The sequence below is a fragment of the Dermacentor albipictus genome, chromosome 1, assembly GCF_038994185.2.
Source record: "Dermacentor albipictus isolate Rhodes 1998 colony chromosome 1, USDA_Dalb.pri_finalv2, whole genome shotgun sequence".
Lineage (NCBI taxonomy): Eukaryota > Metazoa > Arthropoda > Arachnida > Ixodida > Ixodidae > Dermacentor > Dermacentor albipictus.
In genome coordinates, this window is record NC_091821.1 from 38835209 (window position 1) to 38855185 (window position 19977).

The window sequence follows — 19977 nt, forward strand, 5'->3', positions numbered from 1 at the left end:
TAACACCCCATCGGTGCTACATAGACAGGGGAGCCCCGGTCAACCTCTCCCACCGCGAGGGCGCCCTTCTCAAATACGGTGCCCATCCGCGCGCGCGCCCTCGTTCGCGCGCGCACGCGCTGGCAGGAAGCGGGTGGCCCCCGCCAGCCGACCGCTTTCTCTTTCCTCGTTCTACGCCGCGCTTGCATCCCCGTCCCTCCTCCGGTGCTCGTTATCGCTCGAGTGGCCGTCGAGGGCTCTCCCGCAGTGTCAATTGAATGCACGATACCCAAAAACTGAAGTGCACCGTTCGCGCATAGTGAATTGTCCTGGAATCATGCACCACTTGTAATGGGACCCTCGAGGCAGCATGGGTTCGCTCCCTGCTATTTGCGGTAGCCTGCTTTTTACGTTCGCTACGCTTCGCTCCTCTTTGCCTCGTTACCGTTTCCTTTCACACGTTCGAAGGTTTACAGGGCCGTTTAGATCATAATCTCAGTTTTCCAAATATTGATTGACAGATTGATTAGTGTGTCTGTCGATTTATTCATTCGAGCGCTGTGAGCAGTGATTTATCGGTTCGCTAAGTCGGCGAGTAACGCATTTACGCATCAATAGACCGTTTTAGCTGAGCGTTGCTTACGGTCCGCTCCGCTCACATTTCATGAACTGAGACTTTACTGACCGTGGCTGCTGGGTGCTGCTGCTGTCTTAATTGTCAAATAGCTCGTACACAAAATAAAAAAATTGCGTTATGTTGGGCTGCTAAGCACGATGTCGCGGGATTGAATCCCGGCCACGGCGGCCGCATTTCGATGGGGACGAAATGCGAAAAGACCCGTGTATTTAAATTTAGGTGTACGTAAAAGAAACCCAGGTGGTCCGAATTTCCGGAGTCCACGGACCACGGTGTGCCTCATAATCATATCTTGGTTTTGGCGCGTTAAACCCCATACTCCAAAATTCAAAAGAACTGCGTGTCCGATGCTGAGGTCGAACCTCGGTTTCCCAGCGCGAAAACCCGATCGATGCTCTAAACAATCGGCTACGTGTAATCGCACACATTCTTCTCACCTGCCAACGCCGAGTATGGACGCCACAGAAGCGTTTCACGAAAGCTTCGGTGGTTCTGCAGACTCTGCACAATTTATTTATAAGAGCGCCCCCGCGGAGGTGCGTGCGACGAGCAAACAGCTTGGCTGTAAAAGGGCCAAAAGCGGACGGATCGTCCCGCTCCACTCGATCGGCCCCGTCGAAGGTTCAGCAAAGCACTCTGCCCCTATGAAAATGGCCATTGCCTTTATGTTTCCTTTATGTTTCCTTCTTGTGTCCTATGTGACCTTTATGTTTCCTTGTCCTTTGTGTGACCTCCAGGATGTGAACTTTGTGTGTACTACGTGTTTACTCATCCTAACGTATACCTCGAGGAAGTTACCTTTATTATGCCTCTAGGATGTGTCCTTTATGTTTACGGCAGGATGTTAACTGGATGTGCACTATGTGTTACCTGAGTGTACACTTGAGTGCACATGTAGGTAACATAGAGTGCACATAACAACTGTCTTTACATATAATATAGGCAGATCTATCTGTACTGTGTGACAGGCATTGATACACTCAGCAGAGTCATTGTAAGTACTAAATCTTGACTTATGCTTTCATTTGGTCCAAGAAAACAACCCTTATTATAATTCTTGTAGGATGTGTCCTTTGTGTTTACGGCAGGATGTTACCTAGGTGTGCACTTCAGTACACACGTAGGTAACATAGAGCATATAGTGGGCGAGTTGGTTACGATTCATCGTACCTTTAGCAACAGCGCAAAAGCAACGCGGAAACAAGGAACACTCCGAAGAAACAGCGCCGTCTTGTTGTGTTTCTTCCTTTTGTCCGTGTCGCTTTCGCGCTGACCACAAGTACGAGTAACTGCTGTGTCGATATTAGCACGCGTAGAAGCAGGGCAGCGCGGATCCCGTAAATGCTTGCTTGGGCGTACAACTGAACAATTTATAATTGTGAGTTGGCTAAGTATGAAAGTTGTGTGCGGAGTATGGCCGTATTTGATTACGCGAGCATGCAAGCAGTATGCCTGTTTCACTTTGGCCGAAGTTCCGCTGCCGCTGCAAGCCAGCTATCGCCACATTTTGTCGCCTTCATTCCTTACGCTACGAGCAAATATGGTGCCACCTATGCAAGATAAAGCCTAACATTCTCAAAAACACGCCACTGGGCACCATAAGAAGCGTGTATATGTGTGGCAATTCCGAATTTCTGATCGGTAGGCGTCACAGCTTTCGCGGCTGCCCGCACACCGTGCGCCATCCCAAGCGACGGAACAGCACATGATGCGCGCTGATTGGCTCGTGTCCGCCGACAAACCACAGGACAAGCGTTCGCGCATAGTTCGTCTAAAATCTCTGCATATACTTTAAAAAAACAAGGCAGCGCACCAAGACACTTTAAAATCAATAATTTGTGTTTAAATACCAGCCTTCCTTCCTGCAACGACGTTTTTAAATCTCGAAGGCCGTGCTTTTCCAAAATGCACGCCCTAAAGAAAAATGTAGATCTCGGAGGCTAAATTCACGTTTTAACCGCAGTGCGGCGCTGCTGCAGTGTAACGGTTGGCGGTGAGCTGGGTCACGTTGTTTTGCTGTGAGCGGTGAGAGTGTTCGTTACACAGTAATTTAATCATATTTTCGAAGTGCATAAACAAACTGTGATCCGTACCGTGTGCATTAACCATCAGGAAACCTCTGGACTCGTGTAACGCCATTAGTTCGCCTTATGTTTCGTGTGATACGCCAGTGTCTTGTGTAGCGCCCGTCCGAGCGGCCTTTGTTCTCGCCTGTCCGCGTTCGCTCGTGGAATACCTGATACTGTGGCTTCGAATTATGGTGCGTGAAAGAATTTGTTGACAGTTGTGCTTTCGTGCGCTGGTGTTCATCGGCGATTCAACAGTGTTCGCGCTGGAAAGAGTGTCGTCGCGTGGTGCCTGCGAGACGAAGAAGCCGTTTGCTGACCACATTGAAGGTAAGCAGATCTGACGCTTGCGCGCATTCTCGCAGCTTTTGGTTCATGTAGTAAGCTTTGTGGAACGACAACAGAACACTTTCTGAGCGTACGTTGACCATGTTGCTGTGCACATTTAGCAAAGCGTTTCACGAGGGGAGTTTCCGTGAAATGTATCATTTCTTACCGCTTACTTGCTTTATGGAGTGATGTGCTACCACCGCCGATTGTTGGGACTTAATGGGCAAATATTTACGTAAACGCTGAAAGTTACTGTTTTCTCGGTAGTTTCCCGGCAAGAAATTCTTCCGTAGATATGAATTTCCGCAAGTTACGTTTGTAATGCATGTCGATGTGTCACGGGCATCGCGAGTTGGCACGCGACTGCGATGTTTGACACTTGAACAGGTATTAGCTTGTGTGAAGATTACTTTATTGATAGTGTTCAGATTGAAGTGCAGCTTCGCGAGAACTTGTCTGCATTGTTTGTGTTCTTCGACGTGCTCGTGTATTTGTCTTCTATATTGTAGGGCAAATGTAGACCGACATTACAACAGCGAAATTTCTTTTTAATCGAGGCATCTCAATCAGACGCTCGTTTCCATTAATATTTTCATCCGAAGAACGGGATGTGAGTTCCTGCGATTGTTAAAGACAGTGGTTTGTAGCACTGCCTAATAAGGGATGCGATTTTCTTGCGATGCTTTGCGCTCGATGTTTGCCACTCTTATAACCCACCTTTCACGGCTGGCTGTTATAGTTAATAACGATAGCGGAATGTCGGTCAGATCAATGAGCAAAGGAGTAGCATCGGAAAAGGGATCGCTACAAAATCGCGGTATAGGTTTTAGACCCTTCGTAATCGATTGTTCATTTGATTTACTAGATCTTTAAGTTTTGGTGATAATTTCCCATGTAGTCTGATGTTTGCGGCTGGTTTTATTCCCGCCTGAATTTTACCATATAACAGTGTAACCACTTGAGATATAACTACGAGACATCTGTACAAGCAGGCACACAAAGATTTGTTGGCCAGTTGCCTACTCCTATAGGTCATGTACTACTTAGCAGCTGCTGCAGAAATGTTTAAAAAAATTTGTGAGCAATTTAATACCTGAGTGGACTGGCAGCTCAGTCTCTTTCAAACAATTAGTTAAAAGCTTCTGTGTTGCCCTGATGTCTTTATGATCTGTTTTTGACTTCTCCACGTTTCTTCGCTGTGTGCATACAGGCCAGGCTGTTCTTGCTTAAATGAATATTTTTGAATAAGTGAAAAAGATTGGCTTTTGTTTTGTTTTTCAGGTGCCTTGTGAGCTCTCACCCAAGCAACACATTCCAGAGGTCTGCTGTGAGCAGACGTGGCAAACTGAAGTAACATTCAGATAGTCCAATAAACTGTTCGTAGTTTCAGACAAACTTTTGCAAAGTATAGTCAAAACTTTCTTTTAAAAGTGCAAGCACTGATCCAACCTGATCTTTCCATCCAAACATTACATATTATATTAGTCACAAAGACATAACTAGAACAGCAGCACTGCAGTGAGGAACGTACAGTGGTTCTCCAAGTGTTATACTGAAATAATCTATGAAGGCTAATTAGTTTGCAATTTTAGAACAAATTGTCATGAATTTCTGTGCCATAGCAGAGTTTCAATCCATGCGCTGCATCATGTAGGGAACAGTAACCTTACAATGAAAACCAATGCAAAACTTTTTAACTCAGGAAAAATTTATAAATATAAAATGTGTACACGGAACTCTTCATCTATGCATGTCTACGTAAAATACAGGATTTAGTCACTGCGGCCACATAAAGGATGCATAAAGGTAGGACACACGAAGGGAACATAAAAGCAGTGGCCAAATTTCAACATGGAGGAAACATAAAGTACGGTAACATAAGGGATACATAAAGGGAGGACACACGAAGGAAACATAAAAGCAGTGGCCAAATTTCAACATGGAGGAAACATAAAGTACGGTAACATAAGGGATACATAAAGGGAGGACACACGAAGGAAACATAAAAGCAGTGGCCAAATTTCAACATGGAGGAAACATAAAGGATATTTCCTCATGTGAACTGCGGGAAACATACAGTAAACATAAAGGACATAACCATTTTCATAAGGGTGCCTTCGGCTGCCGGCGTGCACTGTAGCGTTCCTGCTGAGCGTCTGTGCGCATTTTGTTAGGATACACGTGCCGCAAGCACTCAGCTAAAACTCTCTAATTCATTCGCTCGTTCGTAGGGTTGCGTCGCACATTTCTCGGCCACAATATCAATGTATATACGTCCGAAGAACAGCAGCAAAGGTGGGTGAAACGTGATAAAAACCAAGTCTGATGTAGCAACCTTTACCGATTACTCAGTAAGTTCCCAAGACCGAGGGTTATGTGCGTTAGTTATACAAGAAATGAAAGAGCAGTCTTGTTATTCTGCAGAAACAGGAAGTGATGCTATAGTCCTTGTATATATAGGAAAGCCTGCGGTTTGCTCTATGTCTTCATCAAATTAAACAGAAGGACTGTAAATATTCATCTTTGCCGGCGAATGAATACACTGGCGGCAGGTGGCCTTGTTTAATAATGCTATATTATTGTGATTTATGTGTCAGATTTTAGACAGCACATTATTTCAGCACTAAAATGACCATATTATTTTGCAGCATTGAATGTGCCTACGGGTGCGTTTTCAGTAAAGTCGACATAGTTTACTCCATTGTGCATATTCGTACCAAAAGTCACGATCTTACGCTAAAATTGTTCCTAAGACCAACTGATGCTGCACGTGTTACTTGCGAAGGCGGCTGGCCAATGGCAAAGAGCACTTACAAACGAAAGGGTTTGTGAATTTATCACCACATCTATATATGAGAACGGTTCCTCATAGTTACGTTGAACGGTAGGGCAGTAAACGCGTGCCAACTTTGTCGTCCCAAAGTCCATAAAGCTTGCGCCTGCAATCATATGGGAACAGTCATATCCCTGATGACAACCAGCGTATAAGTTTACGGATGACACGAGTGCAATTTGAGCGCGATATTCAAGGCGATATGTATTCATACCGGTTCAAGCACTCCATTCGTTCTGTATTTAGCAACGTGGGAGCTTGGACGCACTTGGACTGGGAGGGTACCTTTCTTCCTCTCAAAGATCAATGTCCTGTTGACGACGCAGGATTGTCGCGGTTCAGCGCTGACAACCGGCTACACATCTGGCAACCCTTCTAGGAATTTGGCAGTTCGTGGAAATCCCGTTCTCCCAACCTAATCGGTGTCGAAGAGTGGAGACCGCCGGGGCGCGATGCGATATTTTGTCCTCCCCTGGGTCCTTTTCGATCACTGACGCGGGGGGTGGGGGTGAGAGGTACAGTAACGGGCGCCGGTGGTCGGAGCGTAATTGCCTGCAGGGGCGAGGTCACAGCAGCATTTCAAAGCTGTCGGTTTGGTGGTGAAGCATCCTTGTCCAGAAGGACCGTCAGGCACAACAAGGCGCAGTGGCACGGCATCGAAATCCTCGCGCAGGTGACAGGCGCCATGCTCGCCGAATCCAATATTAAATGCTCCTTTGCCTCGTTCCGCGAAGAGCTCGATGTCCGTCGGCGGTTGGAGGCTGACGCAACTTACCGGTGCTCGGCTAAGCCATGCAACTTGCTCGTTCTCGAGGTGTTTCACGCTTCACCCGCCGCCCTGCGCGCGCGGGGCCTTTCTTCGGAACTGTGACTTTCGAAACTATGGGCCCTATAACGTAAAACTATTCCAATATGTTTCTATTCCAATTTCCTGACGTCAAATTTGCGTAACCATCGACGCAAGCACCGGGCGGTCACCCATAGGGTTGTCTGAACAGACCAATCAAACGCTCTCCTCGTTCATAGGAGGTCCCTTTTGTTTGCTTGAAAAACGAATAACATTTCCTATAGTGAGCGGCTCGTTGTATCTAATTGGCTGACAAGAGGCGAGGAGAACGCTCAACTGGAGAGGGATTCACTAGGGCAGAGCCAGTGCACTGAAAACCGATAACCGGATGAAGAGGGTGGTGCCGGCGTCTGCAATTGGTCGGCTTTCCCTTACTTAGCTTGTGGTGGCTGATCGAAAATCGCGGCGGCATGCAACGGAACCTTAAGAATGAAGCTAAAATTGACCCTCAGCAAAGAAGAGTTGGCAGAATGAGGTAGTAAACGTGTCGAAAGTGCTTAAAAACGTTACACGGTCACGCAAGAAGTTTTATTATACGGAAATACACCCATGCTCTCCGGCAGGTGCGAGTAGCCAGCGTCTCAGCGATCGGTGGCAGCTATCTTTTATTCCTTTCGGAACGGGGCAGCCTGCGGCTATTCCGAAAAAAAGTTCAGTTTTTTTCGGCATATTAATGTATCTTTATCGCGTACACGTCACTTTGACGCGGTGAGTTCGTGCGGTTTTGTGACGTCGCGTGACAGGTAGGTGAAGTGGGTGCAGCCCGAAAACTTTTTACCAATAGCCGAGGGCTAATGGCGAAAAGGGGTCGAATCATAAATAACTGTTTTTCGTTTTTCTGTCAAATCATGCATAATGAGTATGCACACATCATATCAGATGGGGAGGTATTGCGGTTTTTGTAACGTCGCGTGACAGACAGGTGAAATGGGGGTGGTCGAAAAAATTTTTGACCAATCGCAGAGGGCTGATAGCAGAATTGGAATAGAAAAGTTTGGAATAGTTTTACGTTATAGCGCCCTATATGTGCAGAGCTACGGGTAACGTATATGGGTCGGCTTCATTGCGGTTGTGGTCATTCATGGGGAAACTGGATGCGTATGAAGCTAATGCATAAAAAGAAACGATGCGCGGAGGGCCGTTTTGCTTCCTTTTGAACAGAGTTCCGGGCTAGCGCCTCCCCGCCTGTGTATTGCCAGTATACCCACCCTGCAGTCGAGCGCCCTTCGGCTAACCCTCCCAGGAGCCTTTTGGGCTCTGCGCCCAGTCGCGCGTGTTCGAGTGCGTCTATAGGCTTGTGTCCTCTCTGCATGCGGTCGCGCGTGTGCGCCTAAAGGGCGGGCTGCTTCAGCAGAACCGCGCGCCTGTGCCCTCTCCTCCCATATGCACTTCTTGACGGGGGTCGCCGAGTGATTGAGTTATGCAGAACCGTGGTGCATACGCGAGGCGTCAGAGTCGTCCCAGACGACGCACGCGCGCCTTGTTGCATTCATTTTCTGGGCAAAACGGTTCCTTTTGGTTGGTGCAGAATGAGCGAGTGCTATTTATGCTCCTCGTGTTCGTGCATTTGGCAAAAGAAGCGTCTTAGAGAGCGACGAGCGAGCGAGACGCTGTTAGGCATGCGTGCAGAAACTCTCACAAGACGTACGAGGTAATGGTATGGAGGGCGGAGGAGTAAGCAGAACATAAAGATAGCCCGTACGACTCCACTCCTGCCGTATTTGGCCTGGGATTGCATTTTATTTTTCCCGAAAATGGCCCGGTGCATGCTCACGAAGAAAAAAATTAGCAGAGTCAATGGGTCATTTACGCGGCTTGAGTGGTTCGATCCACTATAATACGGCATTTAACCGATCCGTTCGATCGTGTAAGATACGCTGTCAAAAAAAAATAATGAACTTTATCCCGAACAGCACGCAAGCAAAGCGAACCTGGGTAGCTCCTTCGCTTCGCTGTTGTGTACCATATATGTTCTGTAGTGTTACAACACGGTTTTCTTTTTGCAGCGAAGCTATATAGGTCTCAGATTCGGGGTTTCGCGGCGTCTGTGTGCAGAAACATGGGGACCGATATTGGTGATAATGCAGAAAGGGTCCAAGTTCAATGGCACATACACCTGAGGTTCTCGGGGACCTGTAACGCGCCCTTCAACTACCCGTGTCACACCCGGGACGCAAATTATCATCATCAGTAATAGCTCGAGCGTCGCCGTCTTCTTACACGACTAACTCTTTGGTGCCCCGCGGTGCAATTGCGCGAGCGCGCTCGTGCCACTGCTCAAGCGCTCGTCGTGGTCGTCGTCTTCCACAGCTGGCTTCGTTGCCGCTCATCATTCCAGCGTAGAATTCCACTTCTCGTCTATCGTCGTAATGGGGAGGCCGCGTTTACGGCGCTATGAGCCATTCATTGTCTTACCTGATGGATACATTTAATGAGATAGGTCATACGCGAATGTGTGTGCGTACCTACATCGTCACGATAACTACAGATCAGGACAATAAATATGTTCGTACCATTGTTCATAATTATGTGTCACCTCTGTGTCGCGAGTTAAACAGCTTGGCTGGTCATCCACCTTCACAGAGTGGAATGGCTCATGAATTTCTCCTTCGTTATAACCGTGAACCTTGCATCTGAGGAACGGGATGCTTAACTTCTCCCTGTTTTATTTGTTTCTTTTCTACGCGTGCCCGATTCGAAAACCTATTAGGTCGTAACAGAGAGGGTATTATTATGATTGCTTTAAGCGCCACTTTTTATGCAGTATATATTGCTTTCTCACCTAAGCTTAACAAGCCAACTATACGATATCAAAAACACAAGGTTGTTTTCTTAATTATGAAACCATACGGAAATGCTTTCCCTGAAAGGAACGCGTCCCAACATCACCACTAACGCACTAAGAAGCTGCCAAGGTGCAAAAAGGAAAAAAATATATGAACGTGACAAAAGGCGAAATATGCGTCTTACTCAATATGCATATGCATCTTCTATTTTGTGATACCCCCAAATTTTTCTTTAATTGGGCAAGGAGGCGAAGTTTATGCAAGAAGGCAATCTGAAAACCAGAACCGCTTGGTATGCTGACAAGCATGCGAAGAGGTGGTATTTTTTAATGTGTAGCTTTCTTTGCTTACTTCCTCCGGTTTCCCAGGCGTGGCTACCTGGCTGCTGGATCAGCCGCTATCATCTGCGGATATATGTTTTGAAGATTATAGGTGCGCCAAATAAAAAGTACCATAACTCTTCATATAACTCTCGTATCCTGACCAAATGTGCGCACCTCTATTCTTCATAACAAAACAACAACTTCCTATATAAAACCTGAACATCTAATATCAACTCATAGGCATTTCTGAAGCACACCAATCTGTTAATATAATGGTGAATTATATTTGACGGGTTCTGTTATTTACTTTATTTTCTTTGATTTAGATATTCAGTATGTATCATTGGAGGGTTTGCCCGTTCTTGGTAAATCCTTCGCAATGGGTATGTCACACTGCGACACAAAAGGAAAACAATCCTTGAATGTTGCTTGATACGCATCACACTTTTCTGTGCTTAAACCTGTCATCACCATTCTTCCCCCTACAAGCATCGTACATCGCCTTTGCCGTCCATGAGACATCGCTGCGTAGACGTCGCACACTATGTACCCGAATGATTTGGAGTTTGCGTTTCAATATAGCTTGTGAGCTATGTACTGCATGAGCATAAAAATTCCATGGCAATAAAGTTGAGACCTTTGCGGTGGACTAACATGAACATTCTATCAGATTACAGGTTGCATAGCATGAAAGTAAACGAAATTGTACGCATTGAGGTTAGTTGCAAACTATTTAACTAACCACTTGACAAAGATGTGTACATATATATATATATATATATATATATATATATATATATATATATATATATATATCAACAGGGACAGAAAAGGGGAAATTATTTGTACTTATTTATTGAATTAAAGAATTGCCAAATTAATGGAACCATTTGGATGAAAAAAAAATTGACTGGCCGCAGGTGGGACACGAACCCACGTCTTCGCAGCCTGTGATGCTCTTACCAACTGAGCTACCGCGACGTCATTTTCCCGTCCACTTTCTAGGATATTTATGTTTATCTACTAGAGCTAACCCTGGGGAGTGTTATATTATTGATTTATCATTTCTTTCATTCTATTAATAAGTACAAGTAATTTCCCTATGCTGTCCTTGGTGTCTTTGTTTGTTGGCTTCTTATGATATGACTAATAAAAGGGCCCCTTGGTTCCCTTTCTTCGCGTTCATTACATAGCCAGGGTCTCGAATCCGGCTGCATTGATTCGTTCAGGTTGTATGTGTGGGTTTATTAACCAGTTGGCTTCACGCAGAAAGTTCACGTACGCATGATGACGCCTGCGGCAGGAAGGATCTCCACATCCGCCATCAAGGCTTGTGAGTGGTGGCGCTGCAGCTAACACTCGCAGGGTTAGTTCTAATAGATAAACATAAGTACCCCAGAAAATGGATGGGAAAACGGCGCCGCGGAGGTTGAAGTGGTAAGAGCATCGCACGCGTAATGCGAAGATGACGTTCGTGTCCCACCACCTGCGGCCAGTTGCTTTTTTCTCCACCCTTTATTTCCCTAAATTACTCATTTCTTTAATTCAATTAATAAGCACAAGTAATATCCCCCATGCTGCCGTTGGTGTCGTTATTGTCGTCTTATGATATGACTAGTAAAATCGAGCCCCTCGGCTTCCTTTCTTCTCGTGTGTGTGTGTATATATATATATATATATATATATATATATATATATATATATATATATATATATATATATATATATATATATATATGTGTGTGTGTGTGTGTGTGTGTGTGTGTGTGTGTGTGTGTGTGTGTGTGTGTGTGTGTGTGTGTGCACATATATATTTTCTTTTTTCAATGTACCACCATAACAAGTGCAGAGAATACCTACACGCATCGAACTGCAAGAGCTGAACACTTCTTTTCTTGACCATATCACCTGTTTTACTGGTAGTTTTGCCCCACCGTGAGGCATATTAGATTCATGCAGAACAATTAGAAGTATTTATTCAAGCATCAACCACATCAGGGCTTTTTCGAAGCAATTTATTTTGTCAGTTCTATACAATTACAACGTGAAACCATGCCAAGGTACAGAACGTTTTTGCGTCGCTGATAGTCGCGTTCCGCATGCTCGTATGTACATATTTCGAAGGGAGGTGGGAAACGGGGGTCGAGACATAGCGAATAGTGGCTACATAACGGGCCTCCTACGTTAGAACAAAAATCGCTACCACACGGATGGGGATGAGCGCATGTATACAGACACACATTATCAGGCTACTTCCGCAAACACCGTATTCGGATTCAGCCAGATGCTAACAGTAAAGGAGCCGCATTGTTGATCGACCAGTTTAGGGAGCATCACGCCAACCTAGGCCGGAGCAGCGGAGCAGGGCGTGACAAAAGCGCGCGGGCGTAGGCTAGTACAATTACCATTTTGATCTGTTTATTTTCTTGTTGCTATTGTTTTGTTTTTTTCTTTACTGTTCTCTTCTAAGTTGCGTCATTGCTTAGTGCTCCGCAAGAATCGGAAGCACAAAGTCGTGACGTCATTAAATATTTTTCGTTGTAGTGAGGTTATCTAGTTGAACGTTAAGCAACTCGAACGCGAAACTATCCCCCGCGATGATCGATAAAGATTGCGGCCCCACGGAACACTGCTCAGGGCCCGTATTATGTAAGGTTTCTTGTTCCATTCATTTTGCCCTTCGTAATTGAATCGCGTGAAATCGCGTCTCCGCTACTGCCGGAATCGGCCACTAGGCGAGACTGCTGATAATAAATGAGAAGAATCGGTCGGGAAAAGAATCCTTACATAACACGGCCCCTCAGAACTCGCCCGGGGGGAAGGGAGGGTCGCGTTTTGCCGCGTTGAGCTCGTTCCAACTCTCAGACCGCTGCAGGAAACGTCATTTTCTTTAGGCTGCAAAGTGGAAGTGCGTCAGTTTAGAGATGTAGCTTAAGAAGCGAGGGCCTCAAACAATACGGCGCCAGCAGCGTGCCAGACGAAGCACTCCGTATGTTTTCGAGGTATTTGGAAACAGTAGTTTTCACAAAACAGTTATCACTAAACGAAGGTCATCCGTGCGGCCACACAATGGTACTTGGAAAAAGAATATTCGTTATTATAACTTTTTCCCCTTGCACTTCAATGGGTTCTACGTCTCCAATTAAAGCAGGGCGCAGTCTAGTTCTTCTCAGACATCAGTAGCGCCGCCTATGCGCGACAGCTTAGCGTGGTTCACTTGTCTAGACGTAACTGCCGGCTCAGGAGTATGTTGTGCCATTATACGGTCTATGTAACGTCCTCGCAGGTAATATAACTCAGTCGTTTTCTTCCCTTCTGAGTATTCCTCTTTCTATCTCTCTCTAGCTTAGGTTTTGCAAAACTACCAAATCAGCTGAAATTATTTGAAATGACGACGATCAATTTCTTGAGGAAACATGCCTGCTCACGTGGTTGCGTTGCAGGAAATAGCGCTGCTGTAACACGAAAAGTCCCTGCGTTAGAACGTAATCGATAATACCTGCTCACTATAACGTTTTTCTTTTATTTTCCCACTTCTCAGTGGTTTGCACGCTTCCTATATAATACAGAAATCGTCTCTATTCGCCAGCAGCCCTTCAACGTATCAGGGACTGTCGTCTACTACAGGACGAGCAACGTTATGAACGTATCTGTGCTATCGCATCAAAGCGTTCCTCCCTCGTTCGGGAAAAAAATGAGGGCAAGGGGGGGGGGGGGAAGGAGTGGTACATCCTACATTGCGCTACGCGGAATATGCGCCCAGCGCCGCGTGACTGCTACACTCGCAATGCGCTACGTGGACGATACGATGCCTAGGCGCTCTCCGAGACCGCAACAGTCGGCGGTGGCGGCTTCAGCATGGCCGCCGACTGCAGCATGACTGCCTGCGAGTGCTCGCGGGCCTTGCGCCGCAGCTCGGACACGCTGCTGGTAGTGGTGACCTCGTCCGAGCCACCGTTCGCGGTAGCACCGGCGCTGTTCCGCCCCGAGGCACCGGGCAGCGCTGGCGCGCCGGAAGTGATGATGGCGCCTGCGCTGCCGCCTCCGGCACCGCCATTGCCGCCGGCGGCTGCGCTCGCAGCGGCGGCGGCGGCCCCCAATTGGCTGAGCGCCGCTGCCGCGTGGTGGTTGTCGGTGGAGGAGGCTGCGTGGTGGGGCGGTGCCGCCGAGTGCGCGGGCGCCGGGTGCGGCGAGCCGTGGGTTTTGGCCACGCAGCAGGCGCACAGCGGGTGCATGCCTGCGGAAACGGGGCAGCGGGGCTTTGCAGAGCTTCCGTGCTGTCGATATGGGACGCTCAGAAAGTGAACTGAATTCGTGCGTACGCAACGAAAACAAAGTATATATATGCGTGCGTCTGTTTCGGCGTGATCAACTTGCAACCTTTGCTAAGGCCGTATTATTATCCCCTTCCGAGGCTGTGTCTACGATCGCGCACGCCAGCATAGCAGATACAAGCAACGACAATAGTGAAAATAACTGTTCGAGACGCGTCACACTTGCCCCGCTCTGCGCGTCGTCTTGTTCACCTATCTCGCGCTGCTCTTCGGAACGGTGACCAACTTTCCTAACATTTCCTGAGAGTGGAGGCCGGCGCCCGGGCGGGAAAATTGCGGCCATGCCTTGCAAGACTAGACCCGCCTGCAGCCAACAACATCCTCCTCCTTGTCTTTCACATCTATCTTGAGACACTTATGATTGGTACTTGGCTACAATTTTAAATAATATGTGCAAAGTGTTTCAACGAAAGAAATTGGAAGGCAGGCGCATCTTATTGCTTGCTCTCGGTGCCAGCACTTATGTCGTCATGTAGAGGACTCACTTCTTTCATTTTTTCTGAAAATGTTTTACATCGGACATATTCTTCAAGTGGTTGCATTTGGTGCTTTCCAAAGTATGTTCGAAATGTAATAGTTGAAGTTTTATATCTGACATTCTTGTAGATAGCCCACGTATGCAGTCCGCATTTTATAAACTCCACAAAACCCAGTGATGAAGTGAAAATTCTTGGCAGAATTCACTAAAATTTTCGTTTTTAAGTGCTCTCTGCACAGGGCGTGTCATCTTCGCTAATGATAAGTGCAAGTACAGGAGCGGATTGGCTTTTACGACCAATTCTATCGCAAGCGCTTATTGTGAATACGGGCCTTGAACTTCTTCTGATGCGCAGTATGGTTTCATCGATTTTGAAGATGCAAGAAATGTAATGAAACTAGCTTTCAATAGACAGAATTAATTGGCAACTGAAAGGGTTATATAAGGATACAACACAATGTACTAGACCTATGATGCCATCAGTAACGGGAGCGTGGTTATTGTCATTATATATATATATATATATATATATATATATATTAGTTTTTTTTTCAGGGCTGGTCATCCGCTCTTATTGTCTTATTGCAGTTCTACCGGTGTTTGAACGTTTTATGGCTACATTTAGCTTAAATATGGAGGTATAACATTAAACAGTTTTTCAATATATAGATTCTATTTCCCAAGAACGACCATTGGCAAGCTACTAAATTTCCATGAAACATGGTCATAAATTTTTCTAGCTCAAGTCTTTATCATTATTCCTTTTTTCAAAAATTCGGAGATCTCGCCTTGAGGTGGCACTGGCTACTTGTCATTGAAAATACTGACTTCTTCCTGTTACACGCCCGACCTTCCCCAACTGCCGGTTCTGTTCAACAGCGAAAGCTGCGAGTAGTGGTACTCTCGCTGAGCGAACGTTGGAGGAAGGCTCGTTCTCACAAACGCGGTCAGGCTCTGTTCGCACGCGCTCAAAACAAGTATGACAATAGCTACATGGCGCAGGCATACCGCTGCAGCCAAAGGTAGGCTTTTCGAACTAAAGATACGACAAGACGGTGATTTGTTGCGCTATATATATGTTGCTTTTATCTCAAGACAAACGTCCTGAGCGCAGATGACTACATACTCTACTTTGTTTATTTTATATTTGTCTTTCTTCGTGCGCATCAGAATATGTGCCTGCGTGCATGCGTGCATGCATGCAATTTTCACAGACTCAGCTCACATTAGACTTTGGCAAAGGTCCGCCCATGTCGATGAAAAAAAAAAAGGGCAGCACAAGCTTTACGCACCAATAAGAATTCAAATATTCCGGACCTGTTCATGCACACCGAGAGCAGATATGTTGACTGTGGAGAAAGCGAAAGCCAACGAAGCGCACACAATCGCAGCCCATCCATTTAGATCGGTACAGTACAACCCGAATATAACGAATACGGATATAACGAAGTAAATCGAGAATGTTTATCGCCAATATTAGCATGTAATGAATACCGGTTGCTTCAGCGAACACTTTCAACTTGTTAGAAAAATTGCCAGTGGCAGATAGCAAAATTCTAGCGCATGAGCTGGTCTACTCGAAAAGGCGGACATTCATTGCAACAAAAAAAAAGTGTAATGCATAGTCGACTGATTAACAAAGAAACACTAATTAGGTTTTTAACTAATTATATTATGGCACATATTGCTATTTTACACATTCTAGCCTGGGAGTTTGCAAGCTGGATACACTTGGAAAAAATTCTCAGGATGATAGCAGTTTCGGGATAGTAATTCCCGAACTTTGCTGAGAAATGCATTGGCGTCCCAGTTACTTTTGTGTTTCAATGCATAAAACGCTGTTTTGTTAAAAACGTAAGTGGAGCGAAAGTGCATTTTTACCGCAAGTTTGACGGCCCATATCGCGTAAATGGTGCCATCCACACAATTATTTTCGATTGTATATGCCTTGCAGTCTCACCCGCTAGAATATGTAAATTGCAATATATGCCAAAGGTAATTAGTTAAACACTTAATGAGCGAAATTTGCACATGATTTGATTATGCATTTCAAATTTTTGCGCAAGTAATGTCCGCCTCGTCGAGTAGACCAGCTAATTGAGTAGAATTGTGCGGTCTGCCACAGGCAATTAAAAAAAACATTTTTTGATAGCGTTCGCTGAAACATCCTGTGTATGCTTATAACGAATGTCCGGTATAACGAAACTATCTTGCGTCGCATATACGCGATTTCGTTATGACGAGGCTCGACCGGATGGAAAGACAATGGCAGCGTACCCTTGAACGGGAACGAGGCTGCGGCGGCTGCTGCTGCAGCGGCGTGTCCCGCGGCAAACTGGGCCGACAGGTGCGACGGGAAGTACATGGGCGGCAGGGGAAACCGTGCGTGCGGACCCAGCAGCGAGTCGGGAGCCGAGCAGCCGCCGGCGGCGCCCGTGGCTCCTCCCGATCCGCCGCCGCCACCGGCGCTGACACCGACGCCCGGCGGTCCACCGCCCGGCCCACCTAAGCCCCTGCAACGAAAACCAAACTCGGGTCACGTTTCCTTGGGCGTTGAGAGCGGCCGGCTCGTGCGTCTCTCGAGGCCTAACCTGATGAAGCGGACGGGACGAATTCGAGCCGTGAAAACCCCCGTTTATAAACAACACTCTCGCTGACTCGTTCTTAATTAATATCAACGAGGTAGCATGCAGGAGCTGCAATCGCCGTGCAGTGCCGCGCAAACATACTTTAAAGCACATTTGTCCAGAAAGAAGCCCTAGTCTTACCAAAAAAAAAAAATATCTCCTTTTTTTCGTAGCATGGTGTTTGTCTGAAGATAAAAAGTCAAGTTGAAAGCCAAAAGAAAAGTTAAATTATGGGTTCTTACGTACCAAAGTCACTTTCTGATTATGAGGCACGCCGTATGTAGAGGACTCCGGAAATTTGAACCACCTGGTGGCACGTAAATCTAAGTCCACGGCTGTTTTCGCATTTCTCCGCCATCGAAGTGCGGCCGCCGTGGCCGGCATTCGATCCCGCAACCTCGTGCTCAGCAGCCCAACAAGTTGAAAGCTCTGAGAGGCACTGTTCTGCAGCGTTCGCTATACAATTTGGTGGCTGAACGTGCGTGGATACTGCCCACTTTATGCGGGCTCTCAGACTTGTTTTGGTAGTTGTTGTTTCACATCCGTTAAGTCACACCACAAAATTAGCAAAAGCAGAAAATCGTGGTCCAAACTGAGCAAAAAGCGCACTTCGCGAACTTATCATCTTCAAGTGCCGTCATTATATAGAACCAGTGTATTCACAATGAATGTTCAGTTGATGTAGTCGGTTAAATTCACCCAGCTCCTGGAGCAGCATCTCAGGTGAACAGCCAGGTTCACATCTCGAGCATATCATAAAAGCTTGTATATATATGTATATATATATATATATATATATATATATATATATATATATATATATATATATATATATATATATATATATATATATATATATATATATATATATATATATATATATATATCAAAATGAAGAGCAGACAAGAAATTGCACTTGCACTGAACTGGAATTTCGCCCCGTCGGCAGCAGATCCAAATATACCACTATGGACAACAGTGGTCTGCTTGTCGTATAGTCGGCAAAAAATGTCAGCTCGAAATCGATCCCTACCAGGGTGAACTTTTAACAAATACTTACGCGTTCAGCCTATTCAAATGGCCGACAGGCGCCCGTGGCGTCAACATACGTGTTCCCCGAACGCATGCGTCTCGACGCGTACTCACGAGTCAGCGAAGGCCGAGAACAGCGGGTGCTGGTGCATGCCTCGCAACGGCAGCGACGCAGCGGCCGCAGCCGCGAAAGACGACAGGGCGTCCTTGAAGAACGGGTGCTGCTGCTCCATGACGGACGAGGCGGACGAGGGCACCAACCGGGACGCGGCGCTCAGCGGCGGCGGCAGCAGCGACAGCGGGGCCCTGCCCGCGGCTGCGGCGGCCGCCAGCAACGGCGACGAACCCATGGCGGCCTCGTGAGCCTTGGCGAAAGCCTCGAGCCGCGACTGGTCGGCCGCGAGCCGCGAGGGGTCGAGCAGGGAGGGCGCGGCGCCGTTGGTCGTCGAGGAGGCGGCGGCCGCCGCGCTTCCGGCCGAGTCTGACTGCGCCGACCCTCGAGAGTCGTCGTCGTCCTCGTCGTGCACGGCCAGCGAGGTGCTGCGGAAGGGAGAGAAAAAAATCATCCGGCTGTAGTGACTCCGTCATTTTATAATTCAATTATTTGCTGCGAACTCCGGATTCCACGGATACGTTTAGAGGCCGCGATAGGATCTTGGGAAGAACTGCGCGTCTCTGAAAAACTATTCAGTCAACTACACTGCCTCCTGAAGAACTCGTGGTTAGCCATTGACAACGCTAAGTGGTTTTCCCGCGACCTGAAGAAGCGTACAGCCTGCACGCTGCGGTAAACGGGCTTAGGGCTTAAACGCGCTCTCTCCACAGCGCCATCTATTGGCAAGCGGAATATGAAAGCCACGCCCAGGTAGCGAGGCCCGCAGAAAGTGGCCTTTACTGGGTTCCCCTTTACTCTTCGTTCTCTCCCCTTCCCAGAGCAGTGCAGATGCGTGCACGTCCCAGCCACCGTGTCTCATTCAATGCTTTGGTATGGTGCGCGAGATGAGCCAGATCAAAAAGCGTCGCCGTTTGTCAGCGTACAGTGCAAGTGCTGTCTACTCGTTTCCACAAAGCGGTCGTAGTGTAGTGGTCAAAACATAGGCTTGAAGCCTCATGATGGTAGGTCTGATACCATGCCTAGTGGAACTAACACGATCGGCCCATTTTCTATGTCTCAACAGCTGTTCACAGCTCAAGAAAACGGCTTACAGGTTGGCGGTATTTGTGTTTCGGAAAGGTTCTCGCTGAGCCATTTGGTACGTAACTTAACGGGAAATCCGACTAAGGTAAGATTACTCCATCCAATCGACAAGGCAGCGTTGGCTAAGCTGGTGTTTCAAGTGGAGGCGCGCGGGCTGTTCATTGTGCGTGTTTGTCACCTTCGACAGCGCTACGAGCTAGAAGTAGAGCTTTGCCGTCTTCAACATGAGGTGAAGTCCACTTGCAGCATGTACATTAACCTCCAGCGGTAAGAGATTATATATATATATATATATATATATATATATATATATATATATATATATATATATATATATATATATATATATATAAGAGAATGTCAGGATGTTAACCAGTCAAGAGTTCGGTTGGCTATACGCTGGGGGAAGGGAGAAGGGGAATATAAAGGAGAGAAGGAGAGAGAGGGAGAGCAACGTGCAAGGACAACACTGCCGAGTCGAAGGCGCTCGCCCAAGCCAGTCCTCAG

The 19977-nt window shown here is 46.8% G+C and overlaps 1 protein-coding gene and 1 long non-coding RNA gene across 2 annotated transcripts in view; one reads left to right on the forward strand and one right to left on the reverse strand.

The window, feature by feature from the left end:
- The first annotated feature begins 2612 nt into the window (after nt 1-2612).
- LOC135901127 (uncharacterized) lies at nt 2613-4407 on the forward strand. Its single transcript, XR_010564025.1, has 2 exons — nt 2613-3012; nt 4294-4407. It is a non-coding gene; the product is annotated as an uncharacterized lncRNA (long non-coding RNA).
- Nucleotides 4408-11807: 7400 nt separating this feature from the next.
- LOC135901101 (homeotic protein ocelliless-like) overlaps nt 11808-19977 on the reverse strand; it is an 84684-nt gene continuing 76514 nt past the window's right edge. The window contains exons 4-6 of the mRNA XM_065430780.1: nt 18387-18812; nt 16891-17126; nt 11808-14038 (exon numbers count right to left, since the gene is read on the reverse strand). Of these exons, the coding sequence (XP_065286852.1) occupies nt 13614-14038; nt 16891-17126; nt 18387-18812 (1087 nt within the window). The 3' untranslated portion in view covers nt 11808-13613. The remainder of the gene's footprint in view (nt 14039-16890; nt 17127-18386; nt 18813-19977) is intronic.